The sequence below is a fragment of the Somniosus microcephalus genome, chromosome 3, assembly GCF_052327205.1.
Source record: "Somniosus microcephalus isolate GS21.2 chromosome 3, FLI_Smic_1.0, whole genome shotgun sequence".
Taxonomy (NCBI): domain Eukaryota; kingdom Metazoa; phylum Chordata; class Chondrichthyes; order Squaliformes; family Somniosidae; genus Somniosus; species Somniosus microcephalus.
The window spans coordinates 175,373,765-175,387,233 of NC_140989.1; the positions used below are offsets into that span (position 1 = coordinate 175,373,765).

General features: G+C 48.4%; 1 protein-coding gene across 3 annotated transcripts in view; it reads right to left on the bottom strand.

Moving 5' to 3' along the window:
* The window catches only part of LOC147121593 (ribosome-binding protein 1-like), a 241,499-nt gene that overhangs the window by 131,360 nt on the left and 96,670 nt on the right, over positions 1-13,469 (bottom strand). For all 3 annotated transcript variants that reach the window (XM_085981956.1, XM_085981957.1, XM_085981955.1), the window contains exon 11: positions 322-414. In XM_085981956.1, the coding sequence (XP_085838082.1) occupies positions 322-414 (93 nt within the window). The remainder of the gene's footprint in view (positions 1-321; positions 415-13,469) is intronic.

Consider the following 13,469-nt stretch of genomic DNA (forward strand, 5'->3'; position numbering starts at 1 on the left):
CTGGACTCACCAGATGTCTGCGCATACACGTACTTTCCAACAGGGGTCGCTGGGGAACTTGCGGATTTTTCCCCTCGGTAGCAGCCCTACTGAGAGCAGCCAACTGAGCACAGATTGAACCTGGGGCCCTCATAATCTGCACAGCTTGCTGTCACGCCAGGTGGTGTGAGCCAAGCTCATCTAAATATACAGCAACGTTGCTGACAATACAATTTAGAATCGCAAATTCCATCTTTTCTGGTAACAACGCAGCATTTGCTCAGCACGCTGGCCAGCTCTTAAATTACAAATTCGCTTAGGCGGTAAGTAATTGTCTCCTACCTGTTGCGAGGATACAGACACTTCTGGGAAGAGCCCTTGCAGCATTTCTTTGGTTTGTGTGTGGACCGATCTCAGCTGGTGCTCTGCCTCTTCCTAAAGAAAATACACAAATAGATTTATTTAATAGGTGAGGGTGAAGCTCTCTGGACTGGAAGAGAGAGGGGGTTATGTGACAATTTTTGCATGATTGTAACCAAGCCCAGTTCAATCAATCTACCGCGACAGGACAGTAATCTCACCAGGGAGGAGCCATTGAAAAATCAGATTGTTGGCAGGAGTTATTCAATGATTAGTGATCATCATGAACCCAGTCCTCCTTGTTCTGTTTCATCAGTTTGCAGAAGATATTTAAACAATGAGCGCCCATAACACCATTAAATCAAGATTGCTGACATGGAAACGGTACCAAGCCTGACTCTGGAATGAAGCTAAATGCAAAACTACCCTTGCAGTAATGAGTATCTCTTGCTGATGGGAATCCATCTCCATCACATGACTGGCCTCAGAGGGCTAATTATCTGGTTAAGAATCGGTCTGAATGTTATGACAGAGGCAATAGCGACGATAACAATTTCCATTTATACGGCGCTTTTAATGGGGAAACACAGCCCTAAGCTCTTCGCAGAGGCGTAATCAAAACTGGACACCCGGCCAAAGAAGGAGATATTAGGATGGGTGACCAAATGTCTGCTCAAAGAGGTGGGTTTTAAGGAGAGTCTTGATGGAGGAGAGGGAGGTGGAGGGGTTTAGGGAGGGAATTACAGAGCATTCCCAGACGGCTGAAGTCATGGCGCCAATGATGAGGGGAAGATGCACAAGAGACCAGAGTCAGCGGAATGGAGAGTTTGATGGGTTATAGGGCTGGAGGAGTTTACAGAGATAGGGAGGGACGAGGAAATAGGGGTTTTAAACAGGAGGATGAGTATTTTAACTTTGAGGCATTGGGTGCCAACGTAGGTCAGCCATGGATGAGGACTTGGTGAGAGTTCGGATGAGCTGAAGATTACAGAGGGTGGAGGATGGGAGGCCGGCCAGGAGAGCGTTGGAATAGTCAAGTCTGAGGTGACAATGGCATGGAGGAGGGTTTCAGCAGTAGATGGACTGAGCCAGGGGCAGAAACAGGCGATGCTAGAGGTGGAGGTAGGCGGTCTTTGTGATGGAGCAGGTATGGGGCCAGAAACTCAGCTCAGGGTCAAATAGGACAATGAGGTTGCGAACAGTCTGGTTCAGCCTGAGACAGTGGTTGGGGAGGGGGATGGCATTGGTGGGGAGGGTACAGACCTTGTAGTGGGGCTGAAGCTGATGGCTTTGGTCTTCTCAATGTTTAGATGGAGGAAAATGCCACTCATCTAAGACTGGCGCAGTCTGACAACACAGAGGCAGTCAAAGGGTCGAGAGAGGTCGTGGTGAGGTAGAGCTAGGCATCATCAACTTAGGTCTGGAAGCTGACCCCATGTCTGCAGATGATGTCTTCGCTGGGGCAGCATAGTAGATGAGGAAGAGGAGGGGGCGAAGGATCCATGACGACTCTCAAGGCGATAGTGCAGGGGTGGAAAGTGAAGCCATTGCTGGAGCTGCTCTGGCTATGATCAGAGGTGTCAATATCTCAATGAACAGGTTAACAACACTAACGACAGCGCACAATGGAACTGGACTCTAACACATTAAATCAACGGGATCAAGATAGCACACAGAGAAACTTCAGCCGATTAGTTTGACAACTGATAATAGTTCGATGCCCATGTCATTCAGCAGAACATCGGAGAAGTTTATCGGGGAGCAACCACTTCGCCTTGTTCATCATCGTACTCTCTTATGAAAGTAACCTATGTGAGATCAAGAGTGAGAAGGCCAACTGTGTACGTCATGTCCCTCCTTACCTCGTACACGAGGGAGTTACTGACTGACCATGATCGGGAGCCTCCGGGTCGCTCTTCCGACTGAACGTTCCAACACCAGCAGCAGGCAATCGGAAAACTCACTCCTTCTGCTTCCCCCGGTAGTTTTTGCTCCACCTTCTGCTGCTCGTCAGCCCCTGACACACCGCTGAGTTAATGGGTGGGAAACCCGCCATTTGCCGAGCACACAAGCGGATCACCCCGGCTCCTAAACGCCTCTTCCAGACAACACACAAGCGCCCAACACATGCCGTTACATCACGGCGCGTACAACCTTTATTTGCTTAGCAGCACTGAATTTCTCCCCGCACATTTTTTCGGCTGACGCCAAAGCCTCCATGGCCTTCCAGTTTTTCTCACGAAGGTCCTATTTGGAAACAGTTTTTAATGACACACCGTGCACAGATTCACAGGCAAGCTTTCAAGCAAAGAACAAAGAGAAAGAACTCCCATTTTTACAGCGTCTTTCACGGCCTCAGGACGTCACAAGATGCTTTACAGCCAATGTAGTGGACTCACTGTTGTATTGTGGAAAACTCCACAGTCAATTTGCGCACAGCAAGCTCCCACAAACAGCAATGCGATACTGACCAGATAATCTGTTTTTGTTATGTTGATTGAGGGATAAATATTGGCCAGGACACCGAGGATAACTCCCCTGTTCTTCTTCGAAATAGTGCCATGGGATCTTTTTACGCCCACCCGAGAGAGCAGATTCTGTTTAACGTGTCATCCAAAAGACGGCACCTCCGACAGTGCAGTACTGCACTGGAGTGTCAGCCTAGATTACGTGTCTAAGTCTCTGGAGTGGGATTCGAACCCATGACCTCCTGTCTCAGAGGCGAGAGTGCCACCATTGAGCCACAGCTGAGAAAGAACGCTTGCAGTGCAGCTTTCTGCATGTCAACCCAGGTCGAGGAAATACCAGCGACCAAAGCTAATGGCAGGGCTGGAATTTAGCTTAATTCATGTAAGTGGGTCAATACTTCACCTCCATTTGAACTGCGCAGTAATGATCGGTGATTACGATGGGCTCGTGGAGCTTAACTTTATATCAGACTGAATACAAAAGCAGCTGGTGGCAGAAACAATGTGGAACATGCCTGGTTTTACAATGATAGAGCATAGAAGGAGGCCGTCCGGCCCATCGTGCATGTGCTGGCTCTTTGAAAGAGCTGTCCAATCAGAAACTGGTTCCGCTGGCAGGAGGGTCGGTAACCAGACACAGATTTAAGAGAATTGGCAAAAGAAACAGAGAGACGATGTAGAATTTGTTTTTTACGCAGCCAGTTGTTGTGACCGGGAATGCACTGCCTGAAAGGGTGGTGGAAACAGATAGAAACATAGAAGCAGGAGTAGGCCATTCGGCCCCTCGAGCCTGTTCTGCCATTTAATGAGATCATGGCTGATCATCCAAATTCAGTACCCTGTGACATGAATCTTGTCATTCATGTGGAAGTGACTTATGAAGTAATACTGGGCGGCCTGCTGGTGCAGCTGTCCAGGGAGAGTATAAATACTTGGGCATGGGCCCAGCTTGCTCAGGACATTCTTTAACAGGAACTAGTGAAGGACACAACTAGATCTCCATGTTGGAAAACAGTTGATTAAAGCCTTGTTTAATACTCAGACCAAGTGCCTAGTAGTTTTCTTACGTCACCCTGTCCCTGCTTTCTCCCCATATCCCTTGATCCCTTTAGCCTTAAGAAATATATCTAACTCCTTCTTGAATATATTTAACTAGCTGGGGGTGCCCGGCGGTGCCGAGGCTTTTTTGAGGACATGTTGTTGTTGGAAGAGAGAGAGGGAGCGACTGGGGGGAAGAGAGCGAGGGAAGGAGAGAGAGAGAGAGAGGGAAGGAGAGAGAGGGAAGGAGAGAGAGAGAGAGAGCGAGAGGGAAGGAGAAAGAGAGAGAGAGGGAAGGAGAGAGAGAGAGAGAGGGAAGGAGAGAGAGAGAGAGAGAGAGAGGGGGAAGGAGAGAGGGAGAGAGATGGAAGGAGAGAGAGAGATGGAAGGAGAGAGAGAGAGAGGGAAGGAGAGAGAGAGAGAGGGAAGGAGAGAGAGAGGGAAGGAGAGAGAGAGAAGGAGAGAGAGAGAGAGAGAGGGAAGGAGAGAGAGGGAAGGAGAGAGAGGGAAGGAGAGAGAGAGAGCGAGGGAAGGAGAGAGAGAGGGAAAGAGAGAGGGAAGGAGAGAGGGGGGAAGGAGAGAGAGGGGGAAGGAGAGAGAGGGGGAAGGAGAGGGAGAGAGAGGGAAGGAGAGAGAGAGACGGGGTGAGAGAGAGAGAGAGAGAGAGACTGGGGGAGAGAGAGAGAGAGAGAGGTTGGGGGGAGAAGAGAAAGAGAGAGAGATTGGGGGGAAAAGAGAGAGACTGGGAGTGTGAGAGAGAGAGAGACTGGAAGTGTGAGAGAGAGAGAGACTGGGAGTGAGAGAGAGAGAGAGACTGGGAGTGAGAGAGAGAGAGCGAGAGAGAGAGACTGGGAGTGAGAGAGAGAGAGAGAGACTGGGAGTGTGTGAGAGAGAGAGAGAGTCTGGGAGTGTGAGAGAGAGCGAGAGACTGGGAGTGTGAGAGAGAGAGAGACTGGGAGTGTGAGAGAGAGAGAGAGAGACTGGGAGTGTGAGAGAGAGAGAGAGGGAGTGTGAGAGAGAGAGAGAGAGGGAGTGTGAGAGAGAGAGTGGGAGTGTGAGAGAGAGAGAGAGGGATGAGAGAGAGAGAGAGAGAGAGAGAGTGGGAGTGTGTGTGAGAGAGAGAGAGAGAGACTGGGAGTGAGAGAGAGAGAGAGAGACTGGGAGTGTGTGTGAGAGAGAGAGAGAGAGACTGGGAGTGAGAGAGAGATTGGGAGTGTGAGAGAGAGAGAGATTGGGAGTGTGAGAGAGAGAGAGATTGGGAGTGCGAGAGAGAGAGAGAGACTGGGAGTGCGAGAGAGAGAGAGACTGGGAGTGCGAGAGAGAGACTGGGAGTGAGAGAGAGATTGGGAGTGTGAGAGAGAGAGAGATTGGGAGTGAGAGAGAGATTGGGATTGTGAGAGAGAGAGACTGGGAGTGAGAGAGAGAGAGATTGGGAGTGTGAGAGAGAGAGATTGGGAGTGCGAGAGAGAGGGAGAGATTGGGAGTGTGAGAGAGAGAGAGATTGGGAGTGTGAGAGAGAGAGAGAGATTGGGAGTGTGAGAGAGAGAGAGAGATTGGGAGTGTGAGAGAGAGAGAGAGATTGGGAGTGTGAGAGAGAGAGAGATTGGGAGTGTGAGAGATTGGGAGTGTGAGAGAGAGAGAGAGAGATTGGGAGTGTGAGAGAGAGAGAGATTGGGAGTGTGAGAGAGAGAGATTGGGAGTGTGAGAGAGAGAGAGAGATTGGGAGTGTGAGAGAGAGATTGGGAGTGTGAGAGAGAGAGATTGGGAGTGTGAGAGAGAGAGATTGGGAGTGTGAGAGAGAGAGAGAGATTGGGAGTGTGAGAGAGAGAGAGAGATATTGGGAGTGTGAGGGAGAGAGAGATTGGGAGTGTGAGAGAGAGAGAGATTGGGAGTGTGAGAGAGAGATTGGGAGTGTGAGAGAGAGAGATTGGGAGTGTGAGAGAGAGATTGGGAGTGTGAGAGAGAGAGATTGGGAGTGTGAGAGATTGGGAGTGTGAGAGAGAGAGAGAGATTGGGAGTGAGAGAGAGAGAGAGAGAGAGATTGGGAGTGTGAGGGAGAGAGAGATTGGGAGTGTGAGAGAGAGAGAGAGATTGGGAGTGTGAGAGAGAGACTGGGCCGCCGCGGCCGCTCACCTGGTGGCTTTGGGTCGGGCTCTGCGGCGGGGCTGTGGACGCCGCGGGGAAGTTTTGTGCGCGGCAGCTCCCGGCACGGCCCGCCGCGGCCGGTGACCTGGTGGCTTTGGGTCGGGCTCTGGGGTGGGGCTGTTGATGCCGCGGGGAAGTTTTGTGCGCGGCGGCTCCCGGCACGGCCCGCAACTCAAGGCCCAGGCTTCCCGGTCTGCTAGGCCGCGCCCGGCGCCGGCACAGCCGCTAGAAATGGCCGTCAAAGCAGGCGAGCCTCCGGGCGAAGGGCAGGAGATCACTTCATTTCCTACTGTTGCTAAATACAATTTAAAACTCAAATAAATTGTTATTTTCCTTAGTTCCCTAACACACAGAAAGTGTGGGAAAAAAATCGTGAAGAATCAAGATGGCGGCCACTCACCTCGGTTCAGAATGATAAGGCCCGCCCACACACACACCGATTGGTCAACCATCAGGTCACTGAACTGTAGGATTGGTCAATCATCAAGTCACTCAACACTCAACTGTAGGATGGCCCGCCCGCACACGCAATGAACCCGCCCCCGTGACGTAGCGATTGGTCAACCGTCGGTCAACTGTCAGGTCGCTCGACCGCACGATTGGTCAACCTTCACGTCACTCAATGCTAATGAGCAAATGAGCGGAACTTTTCCCATTTAATGAGCGGAATTTTGAACGTTTTTGGGATACCGTGGGCATGATTTTTGTCTGATGGAAAAGTAAATACGCCTATGATCGGTCCGTAATCGTAAGCTTTCTTTTGATGTAACACGCGTGTAGGTACGCTCTATAACTTTCGAACGTATAGAGAACAGACAGACAGACAGACAGAAGAGGTCTTTTATATATATAGACTAGCTGGGGGGGGCCCGGTGTTGCCAAGGCTTTTTTGTAAAACAGCAGTTTACAGGGCCGCGCGGTTTACGGCCGGCCGCTGCCGCTCCCCCGCTCTGTGTCTCGGGCCGAGCGGTTGTGAGGCCCGGCCCGAGTGACCCCAACTCTGAGGGGGAGAGAGAGAGACTGGGGGGGAGAGAGAGAGAGAGAGATGGGGGAGAGAGAGTAGAGAGACTGGGGGGAGAGAGAGGAGAGAGACTGGGGAGAGAGAGAGAGAGAGAGAATGGGGAGATAGAGAGAGAGACTGGGGAGAGAGACGGGGAGAGAGAGAGAGAGAGAGACGGGGGAAGGGAGAGAGAGACTGGGGAGAGAGAGAGACTGGGGAGATAGAGAGAGAGATTGGGGGGAGAGAGAGAGAGACTGGAGGAGGGAGAGACTGGAGGAGAGAGAGAGATGGAGAGAGAGAGAGAGACTGTGAGAGAGAGACTGGAGGAGGGAGGGTCTGGAGGAGAGAGAGTGACTGGGAGACTGGGGGGGAGAGAGAGACTGGGAGACTGGGGGGGAGAGAGAGACTGGGAGAGAGAGAGAGACTGGGAGAGAGAGAGAGAGAGGATGAGACTGAGGGGTGAGAGAGAGACAGGGAGAGAGAGCGAGAAACTGGGGGGGAGAGAGAGAGAGAGCGAGAGACTGGGAGACAGAGAGAGAGATTATACAATCACTGACCTGGACCCCTGCGATATCAACGCATTCACTGTCAGGCAGCAATCCCCCCTCTCAGACCATAACCAAATAAATGTGTACCTTAAACTTTCTGCCCAAACTACAGACACAAAAAAGGAACCCAGTAAGCTCCATAAAATAAACCAGACATACAGATGGGCCCCAGACAGTGGAGACAAATTCATCACAGCACTAAACTCACAAGTAAAATATCAAAATTTAAAGAAAATCTATATGAGATCACCAGAGATGGTGTAAACATGGCCATAGATGATATAAATATGATCTTCCATGAGGCAGCTGTAAAAACCGACCTTGTGAAACAGAAGAGGAAACGTTACAAAAGACACAATAAAAATGAGAAATGGCTTGACCACGAATGCAAAAATGCCAGAAAAGACCTGAGAAAAATATCAAACCAAAAACATCGCCAACCAAACAATCCAGACCTACGTACTAGATACAATGAGACCCTCAAAAGATATAAACACACCATTAGGAACAAAACACAAAATTATACCCACAAAATACTCGAAGAAATTGAAAACTCCATTAATCCAAATCAATTCTGGGAAATGTGGAATAACCTGAGTACAACACAATTGCAAGCATTACCAATCCAAGATGGCGACATCTGGAGAACACATTTTGAAAACCTCTACAAAGACATCCCAATAAACGAAACAAACCCAAGTCAACATCATGTCACAGAAAAACTCCACACATTAGAAGCAACAATTAAAGACAACCAAAACCCTCTAGACTCCCCAATCACATGGAAAGAACTGGCCACAAAAACAAAATCTCTCCACCTAAAGAAAGCCTGTGGTCCAGACAACATCAAAAATGAAATGCTCAAGTTCAGCAACATGGAGGTGCAGGGTGCGGCACTCAAGTTATTCAACATCATATTACGTTCAGGCTGTTTTCCCGATATCTGGTGCCAAGGACTCATCTCTCCCATATATAAAAGTGGAAACAAATCAGACCCAAATAACTACCGCGGCATCTGTGTCAACAGTTGTCTAGGGAAGTTATTCTGCAGTATTCTAAATAGTAGATTACTGGATTTTCTTAACAAACATAAGATCCTTAGAAAAAATCAAATAGGCTTTCTTCCAAAACACCGCACCACGGACCATATCTATACCCATCACACTCTCATTGAAAAGCATGTACACCAAACAAAAAATGGGAAAATATTCGCTTGTTTCATTGACTTCAAGAAAGCCTTTGACTCTATCTGGCACGAAGGGCTCTATTACAAACTTCTTCAGTGTGGAATAGGGGGCAAAGTCTATGACCTTATTAAATCGATGTATCTGAAAAATAAATGCGGTGTCAAAATTGGAGACAAACGCACCTGTTTCTTCACCCAGAGAAGAGGCGTCCGGCAGGGCTGCAATTTGAGCCCGACCCTGTTCAACATATACATAAATGAACTAGCAGACATGCTGGAGCAAAGCGAGTCACCGGGTCTATGTCTCCTGGATGGAGAAGTGAAATCCCTGTTCTATGCGGACGACCTGGTTCTGCTGTCTCCCACAGAACAGGGATTACAGCAACAACTAGACCTACTCGACAAATACTGCCAAAATTGGGCCCTAACAGTAAATCTAAAGAAAACCAACATCATGATTTTTCAAAAAAGGCCCAAGTGTCAGGAAAACAAATACCAGTTTACTCTCAGTGATACCATCATAGGACACACTATAAGCTACACTTACCTTGGTCTAACCATTACAGCATCAGGGAGCTTCAGCATAGCAGTGAATGCACTAAAAGAAAAAGCCCGAAGAGCCCTATATGCAATAAAAAGAAAATTCTACAACATCCAAATCCCAATCAAAATCTGGCTAAAAATATTTGACAGCGTAATCCTGCCGATTGCGCTGTACGGTAGTGAAGTATGGGGCCCGCTCAATCACCATAGCTACACTAAATGGGAAAAACACACAATAGAAGCCCTACATGCAGAATTTTGCCGAAGCATCCTTCGCACCCAAAGAAAAACGCCAACAAATGCATGCAGAGCCGAACTAGGCAGATACCCACTGATAATAAACATCCAAAAACGAGCACTAAACTTCCTAAATCACCTCAAATTTAGCTCCCCAGACACCATTCATTTTAAAGCCTTCCAGACCCAAGAGCTAAACCCAGAAAAGAGTCCCCTGAGTCAGCTGCTACTGAAACTAAGTACTCCTACTCAGCCGGACCCTGACCAGTCCCAGACCAACACTGCCGTCCAAACACCAATCCGAGTGAACCAAATCATTAAACAAAGCAAAGAAACCTACCAGGAACATTGGAACAAAATAACCAAAAGCCAAAGCAGATTAGAATGTTACCGGGCCCTAAAAAGAGAATATAAACTGGCAGACTATCTCTCGACCATCAGAGACACAAAACAGAGACAGACCCTCACCAGGTACAGACTAAGCGACCACCAACTGGCAATTGAAAAAGGAAGATACAAGAAATCCTGGCAGCCTAGAGAGAATAGAATATGTGATCAATGTCTGGCCGGCGAGGTTGAGACAGAGATGCATTTCCTCCTAAAATGCGAAAAATTCAACACATCAAGAAACATATTATTTGACAAGCTCAGCCAAACAACCCCAGATTTCAAGGAATTGGATGACCTGTCAAAATTAAGATTAGTCCTGGGAGAAGGAGACAGACCATACCTTGGTGCCAAATATGTAACAACATGTCACAACCTGAGGACTGTTTAAAATTAATACTGAATGTACCCACTGATGTACAAAGACTGTTTAAATTAATATTGTTTAAAGTAATATTGTATGTACGCAACGAAGGTCAGAATTGTTTGACACCTACAGAATGTTGGAAAACTGTACTTTTTGTTATGTAAGCTTTGGCAATATGGTTCCCTGTAAACTTTCATGCCAATAAAGCATTTGAATTGAAAATTGAATTGAAATTGAAAAAAATAAAGAGACGGGGAGAGAGATTGGCGGGGGGAAGAGAGGGAGAGGGCTAGAAATTCGGTATCACCCCATTTGGAGAGGGAAGGAGAGAGAGAGAGAGAGAGGGAAGGAGAGAGAGAGGGAAGGAGCGAGAGACAGAGAGAGGGAATGAGAGAAAGACAGAGAGAGAGAGGGAAGGAGAGAGAGACAGAGAGAGAGGGAAGGAGAGAGAGAGAGAGGGAAGGAGAGAGAGACAGAGAGAGAGGGAAGGAGAGAGAGAGAGAGGGAAGGAGAGAGAGACAGACAGAGACAGAGAGGGAAGGACAGAGAGAGACTGGGGGGAGAGAGAGAGAGGCGGGAAGATAGAGAGAGAGAGAGAGACTGGGGAGATAGAGAGAGAGACTGAGGGGGGAGAGAGAGCGAGAGAGACTGGGAGTCTGAGAGAGAGAGAGAGAGAGAGAGTGGGAGTGTGAGAGAGAGAGATTGGGAGTGTGAGAGAGAGAGATTGGGAGTGTGAGAGAGAGAGAGAGAGTGGGAGTGTGAGAGAGAGAGATTGGGAGTGTGAGAGAGAGAGATTGGGAGTGTGAGAGAGAGAGATTGGGAGTGTGAGAGAGAGAGAGAATGGGAGTGTGAGAGAGAGAGAGATTGGGAGTGTGAGAGAGAGAGAGAGATTGGGAGTGAGAAAGAGAGAGATTGGGAGTGTGAGAGAGAGAGAGAGAGAGTGGGAGTGTGAGAGAGAGAGATTGGGAGTGTGAGAGAGAGAGATTGGGAGTGTGAGAGAGAGAGAGATTGGGAGTGAGAAAGAGAGAGATTGGGAGTGTGAGAGAGAGAGAGATTGGGAGTGTGAGAGAGAGAGATTGGGAGTGTGTGAGAGAGAGATTGGGAGTGTGAGAGAGAGAGATTGGGAGTGAGAGAGAGAGAGAGAGAGAGATTGGGAGTGTGAGAGAGAGATTGGGAGTGAGAGAGAGATTGGGAGTGTGAGAGAGAGAGAGATTGGGAGTGTGAGAGAGAGAGACTGGGAGTGTGAGAGAGAGAGAGACTGGGAGTGTGAGAGAGAGAGATTGGGAGTGTGAGAGAGAGAGATTGGGAGTGTGAGAGAGAGAGAGAGATTGGGAGTGTGAGAGAGAGAGAGATTGGGAGTGTGAGAGAGAGAGAGATTGGGAGTGTGCGAGAGAGAGAGATTGGGAGTGTGAGAGAGAGAGATTGGGAGTGTGTGAGAGAGAGATTGGGAGTGAGAGAGAGAGAGAGATTGGGAGTGAGAGAGAGATTGGGAGTGTGAGAGAGAGAGAGATTGGGAGTGTGAGAGAGAGAGAGATTGGGAGTGTGAGAGAGAGAGACTGGGAGTGTGAGAGAGAGAGATTGGGAGTGTGAGAGAGAGAGAGAGATTGGGAGTGTGAGAGAGAGAGAGATTGGGAGTGTGCGAGAGAGAGAGATTGGGAGTGTGAGAGAGAGAGATTGGGAGTGTGAGAGAGAGAGATTGGGAGTGAGAGAGAGATTGGGAGTGTGAGAGAGCGAGAGGTTGGGAGTGTGAGAGAGAGAGAGATTGGGAGTGTGAGAGAGAGAGAGATTGGGAGTGTGAGAGAGAGAGACTGGGAGTGTGAGAGAGAGAGAGATTGGGAGTGTGAGAGAGAGATTGGGAGTGTGAGAGAGAGAGACTGCGAGTGTGAGAGAGAGAGAGACTGGGAGTGTGAGAGAGAGAGACTGGGAGTGTGAGAGAGAGAGACTGGGAGTGTGTGAGAGAGAGATTGGGAGTGTGAGAGAGAGAGAGATTGGGAGTGTGAGAGAGAGAGAGAGTGGGAGTGTGAGAGAGAGAGATTGGGAGTGTGAGAGAGAGAGATTGGGAGTGTGAGAGAGAGAGAGATTGGGAGTGAGAAAGAGAGAGATTGGGAGTGTGAGAGAGAGAGAGATTGGGAGTGTGAGAGAGAGAGATTGGGAGTGTGTGAGAGAGAGATTGGGAGTGTGAGAGAGAGAGATTGGGAGTGAGAGAGAGAGGGAGAGAGAGATTGGGAGTGTGAGAGAGAGATTGGGAGTGTGAGAGAGAGATTGGGAGTGTGAGAGAGAGAGATTGGGAATTGGGTAAGATTGATTGGGTGGTGTTTCTGGGGGGATTGACAGTGGATAGACAATGGCAAGCATTCAAAGATAGAATGGAAGAATTCCAGAACATGTTTATACCGGTTTGGCATAAAAATAAACCTAAAAAGGTGACTCAACCGTGGATAACGAGGGAAATTAGAGACAGCATAAAATCAAAAAAAAGGGCATATCAACTGGCAAAAAAAAGCACCAGACCGGAAGATTGGGGGCAGTACAGGATACAGCAAAAGAGGACAAAGGGATTAATCAGGAAGGGGAAAATAGAATACGAAAGTAAACTTGCAGCAAACATAAAGACAGACTGCAAAAGCTTTTATCGGTATATCAGGAGGAAAAGACTGGTAAAATCCCAAGTCGGTCCCTTGCAGTCCGATTCGGGAGAATATATAATGGAGAATAAGGAAATGGAAGACCAATTAAACTCATACTTTGGTTCTGTATTCACAAAGGAGGACACAAATAACCTCCCAGGAATATCGGCAAACATAGGGACTAATGAGAGGGAGGAGCTGACAGAAATTAGTATCTCTAGGGATATGGTGTTGGGTAAGTTGAGGGGACTGAAGGCCGACAAATCCCCGGGGCCTGATAAACTACATCCTAGGGTACTTAAGGAGGTGGCCCTGGAGATAGCAGATGCTCTAAGGATCATCTTCCGGAACTCCATTGACTCGGGAACAGTACCCGTGGATTGGAGGGTAGCTAATGTTACCCCAATATTTAAAAAGGGGGGTAGAGAGAAAGCAGGGAATTATAGACCAGTAAGCCTTACATCGGTTGTGGGCAAAATGCTAGAGTCCATTATTAAGGATAAAATAGCGGAGCACTTGACAAATGGGGAAAGGATCGGACAGAGTCAACATGGATTTACAAAGGGTAAATCGTGTTTGACTAA